Raw genomic sequence first — 22038 nt, 5'->3', positions numbered from 1 at the left:
TGCTGACCTTTCTGGTCATGTAAGGCTGAAAATCAGTTGTGTCACTGGGTGTCATAGACAATACAACCGCCAGGTTCAAGTAGCAACATAGGATCCTGCTCAGTGTGAGTGGACCTTGGGGTTTTGAACTTATGACCATAAACTTAACTGGCAGGAGCTTGAGGCCTCTGTGCTGGACCTCCAGGCCTTTTTATACTTTTTTCTTTTTTGGTTTTTCGGGCCACACCTGTTTGATGCTCAGGGGTTACTCCTGGCTAAGCGCTCAGAAATTGCCACTGGCTTGGGGGACCATATGGGACGCGGGGTGGGGGGGGGGAATAGAACCTCGGTCCTTCTTTGGCTAGTGCTTGCAAGGCAGACACTTTACCTCTAGTGCCACCTTGCCGGCCCCACTTTTTCATACTTTTGAAGGAAGTCATCAAAGACTCAAGTATTCTGGTGGAGTAATTGTCTCCAAAATGAAGTGTGCTGGTCTGGGTCATACTCAGTGGTAGAGCCTTGCCTTGCATACCCAACATCTTTGGTTGGATTCCTGTCACCAAAGAACAAATAGAAAATGACAACAAAAATGAACTATCCTAACTCCTTCTTAACAAAGAAAAAAAAATCTATGAATACCATAATAAACATCTTTTGCTCCTGGAAGTTTATGGTTAACATACCAGGCTAGATTCAAATTTATTATGTAATATGTTAAATAACTCATTGGAGAGAAAAAACCCAATTAAAATTCTCTAGTCAAACAAGATCAGAAACTTAAGTTTGCTGCTATTATCTTCTTCTTTTTGGGGGTGGGGTGGGGCCATACCTTGCAGCATCAGCGATTACTTCTGGCTTTGTGCTCAGAAATCACTCCTGGCTTGGACCATATGGGGTGCCAGGGATCCAGGGTGCATCCATCCTGGGCCAGCCTCGTGCAAGGCAAACATTACTGTTGTGCTACCACTCTGGCCCCTGCTAGTATCTTCTTTTAATATTTTTTCTCCCTTGGTTTTGGAATTAATGTTTCTTTTTTTTTTGTTTTGTTTTGTTTTGTTTTTGGGCCACACCCGGCAGTGCTCAGGGGTTACTCCTGGCTGTCTGCTCAGAAATAGCTCCTGGCAGGCACGGGGGACCATATGGGACACCGGGATTCGAACCAGCCACCTTTGGTCCTGGATTGGCTGCTTGCAAGGCAAACGCCCCCGCTGTGCTATCTCTCCGGGCCCTGTTTCTTTTATTTATATTTTGAGCATTTAAAGCTCAGAAGGGTTCAAGGGCTGTTCCTAGCTCTGTGCTCAGAATTCAAAGTAGGCTTAGTGGGATGGAATCAAATACCTTAACTTTTCCTGTACTATTTTGGGAGTACTCTTTTGACTTTCAAGCCAAGACTTTTTTTTTTTTTTGGTAAAGAGTGGTTCATGTATATTAATTATTTAATAATAGAATTAAAATAAATTACATTGTTGTGGTGCACATCAGTTGTTTGTAAAGCAGGGAAAAAAGCCTGTGAATACTAAGTCTAGAAAAAACCCCAAAAATTTAATTTAGAATATTAGTTGATGTGTATGTTAATCTATAAAATTTGAAACAAAGCGCTTAGTATCTTTATCTGAAAAAAAAAAGTTAACATCCGTAATATTTTAGTTAGAAACTATTTAAATATATTTGAATTTGTTTATTTTCTCCTCCCGGGCAGTTGCTCATTTGTCCTCCTGTTACGCGATTCTTCTATGGAGGCAAGGAATCCATCCATAAACTATTAATTCAGGGCGATTCTTCTGGAAGATTGAATATTTGGAGCATCTCAGACACTCCCCACAAAAAGAAAGGTGAAGGTAATACGTACAAACCATGCAGCTATTTTTCAATTCTTTTAACAATCCAAACACCACTCACTGAGGTGTTGATAATGCACCTGTGTTATTCTCTTCTTTGAATTGGTGTTGACGACAAGTCTGTCTACTCTTTGGTACGTTACCGAATCTGGCATCCCTGCATTTCTTTGACTGTGTTGGTTTCTCTAACTTGCATTACTGTTTTTCTTTTTTATTTATACAAGATAAGACCTCCAGGGAACTGCGAGTGACAACTTCCGTGAGTTTGCAAGAGGCCTTCGACAGACTCAGCCCTTGCCCCGCGGGAATCATAGATCAGCTGAGCATGATTCCCACTAGTCAGGAGCCTCTGAAGGTGACGGCCAGTGTGTACATCCCAGCCCATGGGCGGCTTGTGTGTGGTCGTGAGGACGGTAGCATTGTCATCGTGCCCGCCACGCAGACGGCCATCGTGCAGCTGTTGCAGGGGGAGCACATGCTCCGCAGAGGTACAGCCGTGCTCCCCATGTCGGGGGGGGGGGGGGGATACTCTGCAGCTGGGAGACACGTGTCTGCACGCTGGTAAACCAGTTTTGTGATGGCCGTGGTGTGCCCTGTAGTCCATGGGGTTTAGCCAGCAGGGTGTGAAATACCCAAGAAACAGATAATTTTATCTTATCGATTGCTGTTGGGGTCCATTTATTTATTTATTATTATTATTTTTTTTTTGGTTTTTCGGGCCACACCCATTTGATGCTCAGGAGTTACTCCTGGTTAAGCGCTCAGAAATTGCCCCTGGCTTGGGGGGACCATATGGGACGACGGGGGATCGAACCTCGGTCCTTCCTTGGCTAGCGCTTGCAAGGCAGACCCCTTACCTCTAGCGCCACCTCACCGGCCCCATATTTATTATTACTTCTACCTATGACTTATAAAAATCTTTTTACAGTTCATCAAAACCTCTATTAGTTTATAAAATATTATATGGAAGGCTGGAGCAATAAATAGTACAGTGGGCTTGGGAACTTGCCATACAAAATCAGCAGGAGATATTCCTGAGTACAGAGCCAGGCATATCCTCTGAGCACGACTAGATGTGGCCAAAAGAAACAAGCAAGCAAACAAAAAAATAAGGGACTGGAGTGATAGCACAGCAGGTAGGGCATTTACCTTGCATGTGGCCAACCCAGTTTCTATCCTTGCTGGTCCATATTTTCCCCCAACATTGCCAGTAGCAATTCCTGAGCACCGCTGGGTGTGGCCTCCAAATCAAAACCAAACAATCAAATAAGAAATAAAATATTATACTGGTGATTTTTGGGGGACAGTGCTGACCTGTATAAAGTAGCATGTCATTTTTTAATAGTCACATTAGAAAACAAACACATAAAAGCAAGGTAACATTAATTTTAATGATCTATTTTATTTCATCCATTGTAGCCAAACAAAGTTTTTTTTATTTCACCTTGTAGTTAGTTGAAAAACAACTAATGAGGCATTTTACCTTCTTTCCCCCCCACTGTCTTGTAAATCGCCAGTATGTTTTGCATTTAGGGCCCATCTAAATCTGAATTAGTCACATGCCAAGTGCTTCTGTATTGGACTGAGATCATATTGATAGATATTCTGATGCTTCACAGTTGCCTTTATGTTTGAGACTGTCAGATGTGAATTTTCCATTTTCAACCCGGACCCTCATTCACAGGTTGGCCGCCTCATAGGACGCTCCGTGGCCATCGGAACAAAGTCACGTGTTTGCTGTATCCTCATCAGGTCTCAGCTCGTTACGATCAAAGATACCTGGTGTCTGGAGGTGTGGATTTTTCAGTCATTATTTGGGACATATTTTCTGGAGAAATGAAGCATATCTTCTGTGTGCACGGTGGTGAGATTACTCAGCTTCTAGTTCCACCTGAAAACTGTAGTGTAAGTTGATCATCAAAGCTTATTTCATCATGTAGATGCAAGATAGGAGGCAGTCAGCGGGAGTAGAAATGAAATCTTGTATATCAGAAAACAGTTTCATGAGAGAAGGGATAAATGCCTCTCAATTTTAAAATGCATAGTTTTGTTTTTATTTTTTGGGGGAGTTTGGGTCACACACACAGTGCTCAGGGATTACTCCTGGCTCTATGCTCAGAAATCACTCCTGGCAGACTTGGGGGACCATATGGGATGCTGGGATTTGAACCACCATCTTCTGCATGCAAGGCAAATGCCTTACCTCCATGCTATCTCTCTGTCCCCTTTAAAATGCATAATAGTGGTGATAACATTTAGGCAAAGTTTTTTTCTGATGACTCTTGGACCTAGTGAAGTAGGAGTTGCACATAATGTTTCTGGTTGGAAGCTTCTAAGCAGAAAGTTTCTGACTCATCATAATAAAATTGCATGGAGTTTCCATTGTCCTGTTTTGAAATAGTTTACATATTCTCCGAAACACAGTCTTATTATTTTCAGGTCTGTCTGAGTTGCAAGTACTTTTTACCTTTTGTAAAGTAATTCTTTTTCTTGGTATAGTTTATATAAGTAAATACTGTGACAGGGTGAATAGGAAAGGCAATGATAAAGATTTTGAAAAGGGAGACAGAGTGATAATACGGTAGGTAGTGCGTTTGCCTTGCTCACAGTTCTCTTGGGTTTGATATCTAGATCCCATATGGTGTCCTGCATGGCCAAGAGTAATTCTCAAATACAGAACCAGGAGTAAGCTTTGAGCACCAATGGGTATGGCCCAGAAAGAAAAAAAGGAAAAAAAAAAAAAGAGGTTGGAAAGTTTGGTACTTGAACTATGGAAGCAAATGACTTACTTAATGGCATATATGTAAATTGACTCATATTAAAAAGACCCCAACACTTGTTGTTGAAATCCTAGGAAAATTTAAGAATAAGGGCCAGAGAGATAGCTCAATGGGCTGAACACATTTCTTTGCACTCAGGGATCCAAATTCAGTGCTCAGTACCCATCCTCAAACGGTCCCCCTCATCACTGAGTTGGGTGTGGTACTACCTCCCCAAATACTCCATTGGGACCAAAGAAATATCTCAATATGAAAAACTTTTAGTAGTTAAGTCTGTGATGGATTTATTACCAAATGATTAAAGGGAGCATTTGTAATGGTTTACATAAAGTCATATCAGTTTGAGCTATACTACTATAGGTAATTTTTAACCTATAAATGTATATATGAAAACATTTTCTGATTTTTTTTTATTGTTTTTGTTTTTGGGCCACACCTGGTGACGCTCAGGAGACACTCCTGGCTATGTGCTCAGAAATCACTTCTGTCTTCTGTCTTGGGGACCATATGGGATGCCAGGGGATCGAACCTCAGTCCGTCCTAGGCTAGCACATGCAAGGCAGACACCTTACGGCTTGTGCCACTGTTCTGGCCCCTTGTTTTGTTTTGTTTTTTGGGCCACACCCAGTGATGCTCAGGGGTTACTCCTGGCTATGCACTCAGAAATTGCTCCAGGTTTGGGGGACCATATGGGACGCCAGGGGATCAAACCACATTCATCCTAGGCAAGTGCAGGCAACGCAGATGCCTTACCACTGTACCACCACTTCGGCCCCTGCAGCCCCTTTTTTCTGATTTCTTTTTAAAAAATAAAGCTGGCATTGGGACTGAGCAATAGCACAGGGGGGAGGGCGTTTGTCTTGCTTGTAGCTGACTTACGTTCAATCCCTGGCATTCCATATAGTCCTCCCAAGCCTGCCAGGAGTAATTTCTGAGTGCAGAGGCAGAAGCAACTTCTGGTGCTGCTGGGTATGGCCCAATAACATTAATTAATTAAAGCTTGTGTTTAATATAATAAAATATTTCTGGGTCAATGGCCTTTAAAAATAATTTGCAGCAGGGCCTGTGCAGTGGCACAAGTGGTAGGATGTCTGCCTTGCACATGCTAACCTATGGACGGACCATGGTTCGATCCCCCGGCATTCCATATGGTCCCCCAAGCCAGAAGTGATTTCTGAGCACATAGCCAGGAGTAACCCCTGAGCGTCACCAGATGTGGCCCGAAAACCAAAAAAAAAAAAAAAAAAAAAAAATTGCTGTGTGCCGGCCAGCAGCTTCAATTTATTCATGGTCGTGGAAAGGGTCTTCACCTGAAAAGGAAAAGGGGACCACCAAGGATTCTGATTATGGCGTCGATTTATTTTTGAAATGCCATGACTTATATAGTTTTTACACAAAGAGAGGAGGGCACAGTGCAAACATTTGTCAAGCAAGCATTTGTCATCATGCAGTTCAATAGGTTTGGCATGTGCCTGTTAATTTAAAACAAGTTTCCTGAGGAACATCCTATTATCACACCAAATGCTCTATCTATAGGTCTGAGTTTCCTGAGCCAGAAGAGTGTGACCTTATGGTTCTTTTGATCTGCGTCATCTCATGGCCAGTTGGCACGTACACAATGTATAGCTCAATTAAAGGACAGGCCTGTTAGAAAATGGCAGTTTGCTACAAGATGGCTGTGCTTATGCCAAGACTGTGAGGGAGAATCTGGCTCCCTACATTGCTGCAAGTAAAATAGACATGCATCCTGCTGGATAGTGAAAGGGCACATCGTGACTAGATCAGAGTCAAACAAATAGTGTGTAGTATCTGGACAACTAAGGAAGAGAGACACAGACAATAAGACTGATGTATGGAAAATGATGTAATTTGCTCATTGTAGACTTAACAATAAGGATTTTCTTATTCCTAATGGACATCTAAAGGTCCTGATGAAGAGAAAGTAACTTGTTTTTAGCGCTGTGATAATTTAACAAGTGAATAATGGCTGCCTAGTTAATAACCTGCTCATTTAGCTGGTAGACTTAGGTGCATCAGCTAATGGGTTTAAAGAGAAAAGAACCTTGTTGATTACTAAAAAATAAAGAACTTGATAAAGGCTAAATAACTGCTCAACAAATGGTCCTCTTCCTGAGATCAGCGCTTGCAGCGTCCTGGACTGCTTTAAGTATCTGAATTGTTCCCTAGGAAATGGGCCCAGTGTCATTCTTTGTAGCAGAATCCTAAGAATGTACAAGATGAATATTTTTTTTATTTTATGGTTATAGTTCTTATTTCCAAAATATTGAAGGTCATTAAGAACAAGTGCTAAGCAAAGGTCATTGTTTATCTTCTTGCTTACGAAGACAGTGAAGGAATGAAATCCTGTTTGCAGCAGTCAGATTAGGCACGCCTAAAAAGGCACTTTGCCTTTTTCCAGAGCCACCCAGTGCTTAGACACAATTGCTCTCATTCTTAATATGTACTTGTTTCTTTTTAAAAAATTTTTTTTACTTTTTTACCAAAAAAACATAAAGAAAAATAAAACAAAATGCATGCATATTTACTTTGTCCCTTTAGCCCCCAGATTGTAGTACATTATAACATTTCTTAGCAGTACACAAAGCAATCCATAGCCACAAAATTTATGCAACTCCTTTAACATTAAAAGCTATAGTATTGTTGACACAATTGATCATAATACATTATTTCATTAAGGATGAGTCAAAGGAGCACAGCAAAGACAGTGTTAGTGTGGAAATTGTTTGCATAGGCTCAGCAAAATATAGGGGACATGGATATGTCCCCTATAAGACATGTTTCTTAGTTTGCTTTTTCCACTCCTTCATTTCTGAAATTTTAACGTCCTTTTTCCAAAATGTTTTCTAAATTTCTTGTTATAGATCAGCGTTACTTTTAGTGATTCTTTATACTTACTTTTTTTTATGTTTATAGTGTGGAGATCAAATCCGGATCTTACATACATTATACTTGTGCTTTACCATCCCTAGTCCCTGATATTCTTGATTTTTAGCAAAAAAAAAAAAAAACAAAACAAAAAACCAAAAAAAAACCCCCCAAAAACTATTTTATTAATGGAAGACTTAATTAATAAATTGATTTGTTCTTATATGAAAAATAGTGTTAAATAGTGTAGTATGGGGGCTTGCCTAAATTAAATAGGTTTATTTTTATTTTAATGAAGTTTTTGTTTTACTTTTTTATTGTTTTTTGGGGGGCTACTCCTGGTGGTGCTCAGGGGTTACTCATGGCTCTGTGCTCAGGAATCATTCTTGGTGGTTTGGGGGACCATATGGGATGCAAGTGAGCAAACCTGGATTGGCTTTGTGCAAGATAAACACCTTACCCGCTATGCTATCGCTGCAGTGCCCCCTCCCCCCAATTTTTTTTTTTTTTTTTTTGGTTTTTGGGTCACACCCGGCCGGCGGTGCTCAGGGGCTACTCCTGGCTGTCTGCTCAGGCAGACAGGGGGGATCATATGGGACACCGGGATTCGAACCAACCACCTTTGGTCCTGGATCGGCTGCTTGCAAGGCAAACGCCGCTGTACTATCTCTCCGGGCCCTCCCCCAATTTTTTTTAATGCAAGTTTTCTGGGGGCTGAGAGAGCATGTGGCTGGTAGAGTGCATGCTCAGCATTTGGGAGGCCCCTGATCCAGCAGAACTCGGCCCTTTTCCTATCTCCCTGCCCCACACAGGCCATATTAAGAAGCTGCAAAACTTTTAACTACCATTAAATTTTCATCAATACATACATACAGTCAATACATATGTACATTTACTGTCATGTCTTTTTTTTGGGGGGGCCACACCCTTTGATGCTCAGGGGTTACTTCTGGCTAAGCGCTTAGAAATTGCCCCTGGCTTGTGGGGACCATATGGGACGCCGGGGGATCGAACCGCTTGGAGCAGAATTTTTAGAAATGTTTCAAAATAACTAAGTTAATGCCAGTCATGCTTCTCCCACTAGCATGCACGGAGGCTAGATTCTTTAGGTCGGTCCTTCCTTCCTTCCTTCCTTCCTTCCTTCCTTCCTTCGTTTCTTCCTTCATTCGTTCCTTCCTTCCTTCCTTCCTTCCTTCCTTCCTTCCTTCCTTCCTTCATTCCTTCCTTCCTTCCTCTTCTTTTTTTTTTTTTTTAATAAATCTTTATTTAAGCACCATAATTAGAAGCATGTTCATAGTTGGGTTTCAGCCATAAACAGAGTACCCCAGTGCAACAGTCCCACCACCAATACCCCCCTCCTCCCCCACCCATGCCTGTATTCTCCACGGGCATTCTACTTCTCTCATTCTTTAACATTGTTGCTACTTGTTGCTACTTGTTAGTGTAGTTTTGAGAGAGAGAGAGAGAGAGAGAGAGAGAGAGAGAGAGAGAGAGAGAGAGAGAGATAAGAGAGAGAGAGGAGAGGAGAGAGAAGAGAGAGAGGAGAGAAGAAGAGAAGAGAGAAGAGAGAGAGGAGAGAGGGAGGAGAGAGAGAGAGGAAGACCTTTCACTTATTACATCTTACTCATCCTTGAACAGCACATAATTTCAAAGTGTCCAGAAGGGGGCAGCACGGGTTTGGAAAACAGCAATACCTGGAATCTAATCTGGAAATCTGAATTTGTGTCTTCATTGATACATTTCTGGTTTTTATGGACAGATTTATGACAACATGAGTGTGACAATATGTGTGGTCGTGTGGCCAGTGCTTACAGCTTGTTAGAGCAATGCGCCAACTACCTTTGAAATTTTATCTTTTTTCTTTTGGGGCCACACCTGGTGATGTTCAGGGGTTACTAGCTCTGCTCTCAGGATTTATCCTGATGGTGCTTGGGGCACCATATAGGATACTAGAAATTGCAGTCAAATGCTCTACCCTTGAGCTATAACCCCAGGATACCAGGAATTGAACTGGGTTGGTTGCATGTAAGATAAGCGCCCTTCCTGCTGTACTATCTGTCAGGCCCCATCACAAGTTACCTTTAAATTTGTGTTTCTGAAAAAGTACTTGCTGCAGCTTTTGCATGAAATTTTGCTTACCTCTTGAAACCAGTACTTTATTTAGTTATTAATTCAAATGTTGTATTAAGAAAGCATTGTTGGTCATAGTCACTAAAGCCAAACAGAGAAATGCTTGGAATACACATCACCAAAAACATCCCCTAGGCATTCAATTGGAGTATTCTCTCAGCACTGCTAGGTGTGGCCCCAAAGCACAACATTCATTAGAAAAATGAAATAGAGAGCATTGTTGTAGAAAATACCGATATTTTTCTTTTGTTTTTGTTTTTGGGCCTCACCAGGTTACTCCTGGTTCTGTGCTCAGAAATTACTCTTGGCAGGCTTGGGGACCTATGGGGTGCTGCCTGTAATGCAAAAGTCCTCCCTATTGTGATATTGCTCCAGACCCCTAACATACAGATATTTTTCTAAAGATTATTTTCTCTTAAAAATGGTGTCTTGAGCCAGGGCAATAGTGGGCAAGGCACTTACCTTCCACACAGTCAACCCACATTTGGTTCCCGGAATCTCTGTGTATAGCCAGGAATAATTCCTGTGCATCACTGGATGTGGCCTCCAAAACTAAACCAAACTAAAACAAAGAACAGCAAAAAAAAGATACCATTATTTTCTATGATTATCATGTATTTTTTGTTTTTGGTTTTTGACTTTTGGGTCACACCCTGCAGCGCTCAGGGTCTACTCCTGGCTCTATGCTCAGAAATCGCACCTGGAAGGCTCGGGGGACCATATGGGATGCCGGGATTTGAACCACCATCCTTCTGCATGCAAGGCAAACACCTTACCGCTGTGCTATCTCTCTGGCTCCTGTTTGTTTGTTTTGTGATCCACCTCCAGCAGAGTTCAGGGGTTACTCCTGGGCTCTGCACTCAGAAATTACTCCTGGCAGGCTCTGGAGATCCTATGAAACGCCAGGTTGGCCGCATGTAAGGCAAACAATCTACCTGCTGCACTATTGCTTCGGCTCATGATTACCAGGTATTTTCTGAGGATTATTATTTTTTTTTTGTTTTGTTTTTCTTTTGTTTGTTCCTAATGGAGCTGGGAACATAACCCAGGATGTCACACATGGAGGGAGGCAGTGTGCCCTGCTGAGCTCCACCCCTGGCCCTTTGCTTTCTGTGCCATTCAGGATATTCTCATCATTTTGAATGGCATTCTACAGTTCATTTAATTTTTCTGTTTGTTTGTTTTTGGGTCACACCCATTGACGGGTTACTCCTGGCTATGCGCTCAGAAATCACTCCTGGCTTGGGGGAACCATATGGGACAACAGGATCAAACCATGGTCCATCCTAGGCTAGCGCTTGCAAGGCAGACGCCTTACCTATAGCGCCACCGCTCCAGCCCCCAGAGAACCAGAGAACCCCAGTTCATTTAATTTTGTCAGAAATTTTAGGATAGTTGCATTCATTTTGCCCTTCATATTGACAAGAAGGCATGCAAAAAATAGTATATAGCTTAATATGTCCACACATCTGCCACATTTCTTGGCATAAATTCTTGCTTATTTAGTTGCTTTATAAAAGGCATGTGACTTTTTGGGTAGTTTTTGTTTTGTTTTGTTTTGTTTTGTTTGGGAGCCATGCCTGTGTTGCTTAAGAATCAATCTTGGCAGTCTCTAGGACCATATGGTGTATCTGAGATTGAACCCAAGTTGGCCATATGCAAGGGTAATGTCCTAATAGCTGTAATATTGCCATAGCCCCAAGATATGCAACTCCTATAGGTTTGTGGATAGGTCTTATTAGTTTGTGCTCAGAAGCTTAGGAATAGTTTATATAGCCACCAATTTTCCCCTTAACATGCATATATACTAATTGTATTCTATTAGGACTGGTAAATAGCTATGTAGAACAGGTCTAAATGTTTGACATTGTTTTTTATTTACAGAGCATAAATCATTAAACCAATGATTGATTATTCTGATAGCTTATATTTTATTTTATTTGGTTTTGGGCCACACCTGGAAATGCTCTGAACTTACTCCTGACTATACACTCAAGAATCACTCCTGGTGGTACTCAGGGATGCTGGAGATTAAACCCAGGTTGATCACCTAGCAAAGCAAGCTCCCTGTCCGCTGTGCTGTCACTTGGCCCCAATGTTTCAAGTTTTTATGATGATTTAATCAATAATGTTTTGAAGATAAATTCTAAAAGAGGTGGTTTGTTCTGAAAACATTGATAAAATAAAGGAAGGGAAAGAAATTTTCTTGTGAAGCACATCGAGCTAAAATAATGAACTAAATAATGGACTAAAATAATGGCCTTCATGAGAAATGAGTCTGTAGAACCAGGTAGATCTGAGTCTGTATCTTGGAAGGACTTTAGGGTGTGTGTGTGTGTGTGTGTGTGTGTGTGTGTGTGTGTGTGTGTGTGTGTGTGTGTGTGTTAGGGGGTGGGAGTGAGGGAAACGTACCTGGTAGTGCTCAGGGTTTGCTCCTGGCAGACTGATACCTGATGGTGCTCAGGTGTGTGTGTGTGTGTGTGTGTGTTAGGGGGTGGGAGTGAGGGAAATGTACCTGGTAGTGCTCAGGGTTTGCTCCTGGCAGACTGATACCTGATGGTGCTCAGGTGTGTGTGTGTGTGTGTGTGTTAGGGGGTGGGAGTGAGGGAAATGTACCTGGTGGTGCTCAGGGTTTGCTCCTGGCAGACTGATACCTGATGGTGCTCAGGTGTGTGTGTGTGTGTGTGTGTGTGTGTGTGTGTGTGTGTGTGTGTGTGTGTGGTGTGTGTGGTGTGTGTGTGTGTACCTGATGGTGCTCAGGGGTGTGTGTGTGTGTGTGTGTGTGTGTGTGTGTTTGTGTGTTAGGGGGTGGGAGTGAGGGAAACGTACCTGGTGGTACTCAGGGTTTGCTCCTGGCAGACTGAGGGAACTTTATGCTGCTTAGGATTGAATGCCAGAGCCCTTCCACTGTACTTTCTCCAACCTCTTTGAAGGGGCTTTGGCAGGCTCCTTAACATCTTGAAAGTCTAGTAACATTTGTGACATGCTGGTCTTCAGACTGGCAGTAGCCATCTGCATTCTCATTAGGGTGACAGAGGCCTGGGCGTGGGCGATCTGTTCTTTCCTTTCTAGCACCACAGTGACTTGATGGCAGGTTTACCTCGCTCCATACCAGGCGCTGCTCTTCATGCTTTTCATTTCCTTGTTTCCTCGCTGTAGTTGTGCTTTCCGAGGTGGCATACATCAGGACGCAGTCCTTGCTTTCTGCCCATTTTCTGTTGCATCTCTTTATTACACAAGACACAGGTTTCAATAAACAGGAACTGGATAAAAAGGTTTTACTCTGCCTTAATTCCCTAGAAATTGTGCTTTTTAATAATGCTCTTCTCCTGCTCGCTGGGGGTTTTCAGCTCACTCAGTGGTTCAAACCGTGTCATTGTTTTCTGGAAACCCACGGGTAGATTATAGAAGGGCTGGACCATTACCTTTTGCAAAGCCTTTGGCAACAGGACTCCAGAGGATCAATGGGGGAAATTTGACCCCATTTATTGCTTTTCTTATGAATTAAAGGGTGGCACAGCTTCTGTGCTTAATTGCGGACCCTGAAAGTCAGGACTGTCTGTGTTCTTTGCTCTAGATGCAAAAAGCAAACCCAAACCCACTTCATTTCGACACAGAGATGGCTGTTGCCTGCATGTTTCTGTTAATTCTCTGCTGGGAAATAATTCCTTGATTCCTTCAGTGTCTTCTGTTAGAAAAATAGGGATGAGTGTCCATGACGTCATTTAATATATGATAAAGAAAAAGTTGAGTCTGTGGCTACATCACAAGTATAGAATCTTGGACAAGATTCAAGTTAATAGAGGTTGAGGCCCCACCAAGCAGTCAGATGGAGGGTGTCTTTTAGGTGCAGAAAGCAGAGGGGCAGGCCACTACACAGTGCTCTCTGATTCTTGGGGAGGCCCTTTGTTCAGGAAGACATTTGTTCCTGAATGTTGGCTCTCCATGGGGTTAGGGCTCAGCTGTAACTGCGGGCAGCTGGCTGGTGTGTCAGTAGGGAAAAAGGGCAACACTGAGTTCTTGGGGTGGTAGAAACCTTAAAATAATTTTATAATCTGGGGCCAGAGAGATAGCATGGAGGTAGGGCATTTGCCTTGCATGCAAAAGGACAATGGTTCGAATCCTGGCATCCCATATGGTCCCCCAAGCTTGCCAGGAGCCAGTAATAACCTCTGAGCGCTGCCAGGTGTGACCCAAAAACCAAAATAATAATAATAATTTTATAATCTGAAGATTTGATGACCTGCCTTGCTCTCTAAAAAAAGACATACTTGTGTTTCATCAAAATCATCATTATATATATATATATATATTTTTTTTTTGTTTGTTTTGTTTTGTTTTGTTTTTGGGTCACACCCGGCATCGCTCAGGGGTTACTCCTGGCTCTATGCTCAGAAATCGCTCCTGGCAGGCTCGGGGGACCATATAGGATGCCGGAATTCAATCCGATGACCTTCTGCATGAAAGGCAAACGCTTTACCCTCCATGCTATCTCTCTGGCCCCATCATCATTATATTTTATACTGCCTCCTTTTTATTTATATTATTTGTAAAACAGGTGGGATTTGACCTATTTTATTTATTTGCTTGGTTTTTTTTGTTTGATTTGGTTTTTGGACCACACCTAGTGGCGCTCAGGGATTACTCCTGGCTCTGCTCCCAGAAATCATTCCTGTTTGGCTCGGACAACCATATGGGATGCTGGGGATTAAACCTGAGTTAACTGCGTGCAAGACAAATCTCTACCCACTGTACTATGGCTCTGGCTCTAAATGTTGTTTTAATTTTTAAATTGAGCTGGTGTCTTCAGATTTCCTGGTGAATACCCAAATTCTGGTAACTCCATCCAAAAATAAACACAATTGGGGCCAGAGTGATAGTACAGTGAGGAGGGCATTTGCATTGCACATGGCCAACCCATGTTCCATCTGCAGCATACCATTTGGTCCCTCAAGTCTGCCAAGAGTGAATTCTGAGTACAGAGCCAGGAGTAACCCCTGAGCACTGCTGGACTTGGCTCCAAACTAAAAAACAAACAAACACAATTAAAATGTAAAAGCTAGAATTTATGGCATATCATAATGATAATGGTGAAGAAATGTTAGGTCTGCTCACCCTGTGTCAAGACGCACATCATGACATGGGGCCTTTTCTTCATGTACCTTGTTTGCTATGGTTCAGGTGACACTTCTATGAGCTGTGGGCATTGCACTAGCTGTGTCAGGCCCCCTTAGTAACTTGTCCAGGCACCCAGGAAGCACGTAGTAGAGTTGAGTGTGGTCTTGATTGCAGTTGGCAGTTTGACCCTGATCCCAAGCATGCAGCCTCTATGTAGAAATTATCACCTCTACACAATGATAAAAGAAAGATTTTATCCCAATTTAGACTATTTTCTCTGTTGATTTACCAAAGAAAAGATGATTTTCTTGCATACTTAAATAGTCAGCAAATTATCTCCTTGAATGTCCCTTGGTAGGATCAGAGTCCAAATTCTGTTTTTCCAGATTCCTTTATTTCAAATTTTTCTTTAGAGAACTAACTGTTCTTTGCTCAGATTGCTAATATTTTATCTCTTTTTTTTTTGTTCACTATTAATTATTCCCTCCTGGAGTATGATTTTTTTTCTTTTTGGTTTGAATCTTTTTTATTTACAATATATTGCCTAAAAAATAGAATTCAAGTAACTGCAGTTTTGTAAATTTAACATATGTGTTTTAACATTTTTAGCAACAGAGGTACCCTGCTCATTGTACTAGCTTTGTTGGCCCAATATATTTTTTTTTTCTTTTTGGGCCACACCCAGTGACACTCAGGGGTTACTCCTGGCTGGCTATGTGCTCAGAAATCACTCCTGGCTTGGGGGACCATATGGGATCAAACCAGGGCCTGTCCTAGGTTAGTGCGTGCAAGGCAAACGCCTTACCGTTTGCACCACTGCCTCTCCCCCAATATTGTATTTTTGGGCAAAAATTTCTTTTTGCCTTTTGTTTGTTGGTTTATATATATATATATATATATATATATATATATATATATATATATATATATATATATTTGAGTCATATCTGGTGGTGTCCAGGGCGTTCTCCTGATCCTGCACCCGGAATCACTCCTGGTAGGCTTGATGGATGCTGGGGATCAAACAGGCTATGTTTAATCACAGGTTGGCTGTGTGCAAAGCAAGTGCCTTATCTGCTATACTATTCCTCTTTCCTGGCCTCTGTGAAAAAGTTTTATTTGTTGCTTTCCTTGGAGAGATTTTATGAATAACTTTTAGAATCTCATAGTTATCCATAATGGTTTTTAACATTTCAAGAATACATTTAAGAATTTGAGGTAGCATACTAGATAATTTTTGTTTTGTTTTGTTTTGTTTTGGCCACATTGGGCAGTATGCATGTCTTACTCCTGGCTATGTGCTAAGGGATTACTCCTGGCAAGGTTCTGGGTTGAACCCAGCTGCTTTGCAAGGCAAGTACCCTACCCACAGTCCAATATTTCTGGTCCTTATCTTTTATATACAGTGAATGAATGAAGATAATAAAACCTGTGCCTAAAAGTCTTAGTTTTATTTAGAGCATAAATAGCCACATGATTCAGCCACATATTATTTTCTAAAATAACAATTAAGGAAACAACTCTATGTTTTATTTTAACAATGTTCTAAGGTTTCAGAAAAACTTTTTAGAACCAGTTTTGTGAAAATATGGAAATGAATCAACATTTGTAGGCCTTTTTACCCTTTCAGGTAGTATATGTAATAGTAATAAATGATGCATCTTAAAGGCGTATTTATGTTTTATAGAAAGAGTTCTGGGAAGTACAAGAAATAATGATTAAGAGAATAGTGGGATTGATTTATGAGTGCAAAAATGCCAGTCACTTATAGCTTGTCTAGTGATTAGTATATTTAAAAGCAGAGACAACAGTGCTCATGCTACACTTAGAGAATATTCAGAGGACGAAAAACATTTGGGGTGGTTAAGAAATTACTTCTGAAATGATAGGATGGAAAAAAAAAGGAATAGTTTAGAAGATAAATTAGCAAAAGTAGGGAAAATATATATAATTTATAATAGGAATGGTTGGAAAGCAGCAGCATTTCCCCGGAGAGCTTGTGGATGGGATCAACTAGCTGCCTCTCATTTCTGTAATTCACGGCCAAGGCTTAGGAACAGGTTACTTAAGAGGTTTCTGGGAATGGCTTAAAACGGAGTCTTGTAAAATGCACAGGGTCAGGCTGCATGACCTAGGTGGTCTGTTCTGAATGTCAGATTCTGCTCCTCAGCACTAATGTACAGGAAGGGTTATTTACCGGCAAGTTCATTGGAACGGACTTGGTTTAGGATCAGAAATTTAAGGTTGAAAAATAGTAATTGACCTTGGGATGTGCTTTTTTTTTTCCTTTTTCTTTTTGGTTCATATCTTCTCTGTTCTTTGTTTTGTTTTGTTTTGTTTGTTTGTTTGTTTATTTTTGGGTCAGACCTGGCAGCACTTAGGATTACCCCTGGCTCTGTGCTCAGAAATCTCTGTGGCAGGCATGAGGGACCATACGGGATGTCAGGATTTGAACCAACATACGTCCTGGATCAGCTGCTTGTAAGGCAAACACCCTACCGCTGTGCTATCTCTCCAGCCCCATCTTCTCTGTTTTTACCCTATGTTTTTGTTTTTAATCAAACATTGTCTTTTTTCTTGCCTAAATATTCAGTTGCTTTTAGCTGAGATAGCCTTAGCTATTTGGTGTGTGTGGCTTTGCAGGCAATAAGGTGAATTGATTGGAATTGAACATGAATTGATTGAAACATGGACTGATTATCACATGTAAAGTAATAGCCAAGTTGGGGAGGAGGCTCAAGCCTCAGAACACATGTTGTGTTCTGTAAAAATAAACTATTATTTTAATTATTTTATTTAAATACAATGGTTACAGGGTTATGCATAACAGCTTTTTTTCCAGTTACAAAGTTGTCCATAGTTGTTCACCATGGCATATTTCCTACCATCTATGATCCCAATTTCTCTCCCTCCCTCTCACCTCCCCTCTTCCTCTGACTGCCTTGGTGGCAAACTTTCTTCTCCTCCTCCTCCTCCCCCTCTTCTTCCTCCTCTTCTTCTGTCTCTTCTCCCCATTTAGATACTGGTTTGCAATCTTGCTTCTGAAGGGGTATTATGCAAATCACCATATCTCCTTTCAGCACCCAGTTCTTGTCCAGAGTGATCATTTCCAACTCTCATTATCCTAGTGGTCCTTTCTCTGTCCTAACTGCAGTTCTCCCACTCTTTGTGGAGAGCTTCCTACCATGGACTGGTCCTTTTGGACCTCATCTCTATTGTCTCTGGATATTAGTACCTTACTATCTTATTTTAATATCTCACAACAGATGCTCATGAGGACACTCTGTAAATCTTGTTGGTAACAATGATTGCTAAGGGGGCTCTGGGAGAATGAGCCCAAAGTTCTGGAAGAAAATGAAAACTTCTATATTTGTCTTTTCCCATACTCCCTCAAGAAAATAAACATTTACCATGGGCCTCTTGATCATGTTCTGTACTTAAAGGGGTCCTTCTCTCATGGAGGGTGTGTCAGTTATCGTGTGCTAACTAATAACCGCATGATTCTCTGCTTACCATCATTCATGAGCCTCTCTCGGAGAGGCCTTGCACTTTGAAGCAGTGGCTAATGCTGACATAAAGTAATTACCTTAGGAAGAGCTTTAGGAAGATGTTCCTTTTTATCTCAAATTGATTTCAACATGGAGTCCTGCTTTGAAAATGGAAAAGACCTGTTTTTGTGCATGTTTTACAAATGTATGTGATGTATTGACCCAGAGATATATACATGGATCTGTAAATCTATACGTATGTATCCATCTGTAGATGATAGATAAATACTTTGAGAGTAAGAGTAATCACACAATTTCTTAAATGAGTGTGTGTATTGTTCATGAGATTTGGAGCCGACATGCTTTTCCAGGACTGGAAAGAAATGAATGAGGCTTCTGTGTTTTTTGTTGTTACGTTGTTTGGTTCGTTTGTTTTTGGTTTGTTTTGGGGCCACACCTGGCAATGCTTATAAGGGATTACTCCCAGTTCTCTTTTCAGAAATTGCTCCCAGTAGGCTCAGGGTACCATTTGGGATGCAGGAGATAGAACTGGGGTCAGTTCTGGGTAGATCGCTTTCGAGGCAAATGCCTTACTGTTGTGCTATCGCTCCTTGATGCCCCCTTGCCCCCGAGGCTTTTGTTTTTAAGTTCTTGTGTTACTCTTATTCCAGTGTCTATGTGTCTCTTCAACATTGTCTGATCACATCACCCTCTGTCTGGTTCAGTTGCACTGAGGTGATTTTTCCAGGTTGCAATGGAAAGAGGTGAAGTGGCTTGGAATGAACTAAACTACAGAATCAGTCAGTGTAGCTGAACACAGTGCTCCATAACTGAGCCCTCTGGAATTTAAGGATAAAGGAATTGTGTTAATTCAGCTCATTTGACAGGAAGCTGAATCCGAGTCAAGGAGAAATGGGAGTTTAAAAATATTCATAAAAAGTACTTCTTTTTAACCATTTTGAGGACAGATAAGAAGAAAGCTAGTTAATTGTATGTTAGCAAATCTTTTAAGTGCTTTCACTTACTAGATAGCTGAGAATTATTTATCATTACTCTGTTCATTGTTTGAATTAAAATTAATACCAAAGTGGTGCTTGAGAGCAGTCTTTATTTTCCTTTTGAGTTTAAATAGGCTAGACATTTGCTTTGTTTTTACCATTAATTTGTTTTCACACAGCCTGCAAAGGTAGCCATCAACTCAGAATTAATTAGCAGAATCAAAATTAATGAGGTTTTGTTGTATTGGGTCATTTCCACTCAGCCAGATATCTTCACACAGTTTGGACTAGCATTTTCTTGAAAGAAGAAAAATTAGATTTATTTTAATCCATATCTAAAAAGCAGAGAACCATCTTTTCTTCTGAGTTAAGTACCTCTAATAACTATGCTTTCTTGGACTTAGTAATATTGATTTTTGTTTGTTTGTTTTCAGTCTTGATTATTTTGGTTATTTCCAGACTGTACAGTAAGGCTAGAGTTAACTCTTAGTGTGCTTGTCTCCCTTTTCAGGGCAGGTATATTATTTTTGTTTTGGATCAGACCTTTTTTAAAGGGTGGGATCCATTATTTTCCAATATATTCATCATTGCTGCCACATAGGAGCAAGGGAAACAACTGTTCTTCATGTTCTTCGTGTGTTACATGCATTAGAAGAGCTTGGAGATAAAAGGCTAGGAAATTAAGAGTTCATGGGAATGATAGGTCTTTTTTTTTATTTCAGAAAATTACTTCTCATAATTTTAAAAGCAGATGCTAATATTTGATATTCACTTTGCATGGTCTTTATTGTCTCTAAAGAGTAGTGATGATTTGAAGCAGAGCTCTTCATTTTTCTTCTTTATGCTGGAGGATTGAACTGCAGTCCATCCTAGGCTACAGACGGCTTACCACTTGAGCCACTGCTCTGGCCCCATGACTGTGTAGTTTTATAGATTATATCTGAAACAAATATAATGGTATAAACAATATAGTTTATACTGAACTTAGTTTTCTTTCTTTCTTTCCTTCTTCTTTTTTTCTTTTCTTTGGTTTTCGGGTCACACCCGGCAGTGCTCAGGGGTTACTCCTGGCTCTATGCTCAGAAATTGTCCCTGGAAGGCACAGGCATATGGGATGCCGGGATTGTAACCATCGACCTTCTGCATGAAAGGCAAATGCCTTACCTCCATGCTATCTCTCCAGGCCCTGAACTTAGTTTTCTTAACCTTTAAAATAACAATGCTGGTTATGAAACAGTATCTAAATAAAGTCAACACAATAAAAGATTAAAATGCCTTAATTAAAAAGAAAGTAAATGGTTATTTCTGTGGTTTTTGTTTTATTAATACTTAATTTCATTCACACTTTGATTTAGATTGCTTACAGAATCACACTTTTGGTAAGAATAAATTGGTGGAGAAGTTGAGAGAAGGGGGGTAGATGAGACTACAGAGCCCATATTCAGAAGTCTCTGCCCAAGATCAATGTGTTACTCAAAAAGGAATGTAGGAGATTGCCACAATCAGAGAAACTCATAGATGTATGCATGACCTTATGGGCTCCTTTAGTGGTAATTATATTCACATTGGTGTGTTAGAGATTCTTGGAAGTCCTGTGGGTAGAATCAGCTACTTGTACCTTCCATTCTCACTTGGCCCCATCTTCTTTTTCTCCTGTGGCCTATCAATGTTTCCAGTTACTAGAAATACCCACCAGCGAGTCACCGCCAAGAGCAGTGAGCCATTCTGCTCTTGGAAGTGAAACTGTAAGGGTTGAGAGATTTCTCCTCTGGATCCTATAGAAAGAATTATATTTCTATGGGTGTATACACATATATATGTATTTCCTTTGTTGATTCCAGAAGGCCACCTTCTTGATAAACAGCCACAGTAGTGAGTTTCATACTACTGTTTCCCTTCAGTAGGAGCTGAGTTTTTATTCTAATGCACTAAAAATTCCAAATCGTGGGTCAATGGTCACAAAAATCTAAGGGGTGTAATTTTACATTTCCCAGGTTATGGATTAAGTTCTGTGTTCTTGTGAAAAATCTTTGCTGTCTTTGTTTGATTATTCATCTTCCATCTTGCTCTCAAAAGGAATCGAAGGGCCCACATAGAAACGAGGAGAAAACAACGTAGCTGGATATTTAATTGGCTATTGTGTATGGGTTGAGGTGGAGCCCCTGCTGACATTATAGACAGATGCTGTGAAGCACATCTCCACATAATATGTACTCTCTATGGTGCTTAAGAAATGATTGTGGCTGGGGGACCAGGAGGGTATTGTCTTTGAGCAATGAGCAGCAAAGAGCAAGGGTCTAAGTGACAGTCCCTACAGAAGGCTGCCCTGCACTGGGAAGCTCTAGGCTCCAACAAAAGGAAGTTGGTCCTGTGGAAAAAACACATAATTGCAAGTCAATTTTCCCCCAGCCTGGCCTGTCCATAGCTAGTCATCATTTGAGTAAGGTCAGCTTCAGCTTCAAAAAGCAGATTTCTAAATTATCTTTTCCATTTTTTTCAAGGGTTCACTTAGACTTAAACACACACACACACACACACACACACACACACACACACACACACACCCCATACCCACGCGCGCGCGCACACACACACACACCCACACACACACCATGGGGCCGGAGAAATAGCACACAGGGCATATTCCTTGCAGGCTGCTGACCTGGGATGGGCCTGGATTCAATCCCCAGCATCTCATATCGTCTCCAAGCCTGCCAGGGGTGATTTCTTAATGCAGAGCCAGGAGTAACCCCTGATTGTTGCTGAGTGTGGCCCAACACCCCTCCCCCCCAAAAAAAACAATAAACCCAAATATTGAGAT

At 41.1% G+C, this 22038-nt stretch overlaps 1 protein-coding gene across 3 annotated transcripts in view; it reads left to right on the top strand.

Moving 5' to 3' along the window:
• The window catches only part of WDR7 (WD repeat domain 7), a 383220-nt gene that overhangs the window by 54572 nt on the left and 306610 nt on the right, over positions 1-22038 (top strand). For all 3 annotated transcript variants that reach the window (XM_049782166.1, XM_049782164.1, XM_049782165.1), the window contains exons 10-12: positions 1679-1817; positions 2042-2305; positions 3502-3722. In XM_049782166.1, the coding sequence (XP_049638123.1) occupies positions 1679-1817; positions 2042-2305; positions 3502-3722 (624 nt within the window). The remainder of the gene's footprint in view (positions 1-1678; positions 1818-2041; positions 2306-3501; positions 3723-22038) is intronic.

Source organism: Suncus etruscus, chromosome 10, assembly GCF_024139225.1.
Source record: "Suncus etruscus isolate mSunEtr1 chromosome 10, mSunEtr1.pri.cur, whole genome shotgun sequence".
NCBI classification, from domain to species: domain Eukaryota; kingdom Metazoa; phylum Chordata; class Mammalia; order Eulipotyphla; family Soricidae; genus Suncus; species Suncus etruscus.
The sequence above is the reverse complement of the archived record's forward strand: the minus strand, read 5'-3'. Positions and strand labels throughout refer to the sequence as shown.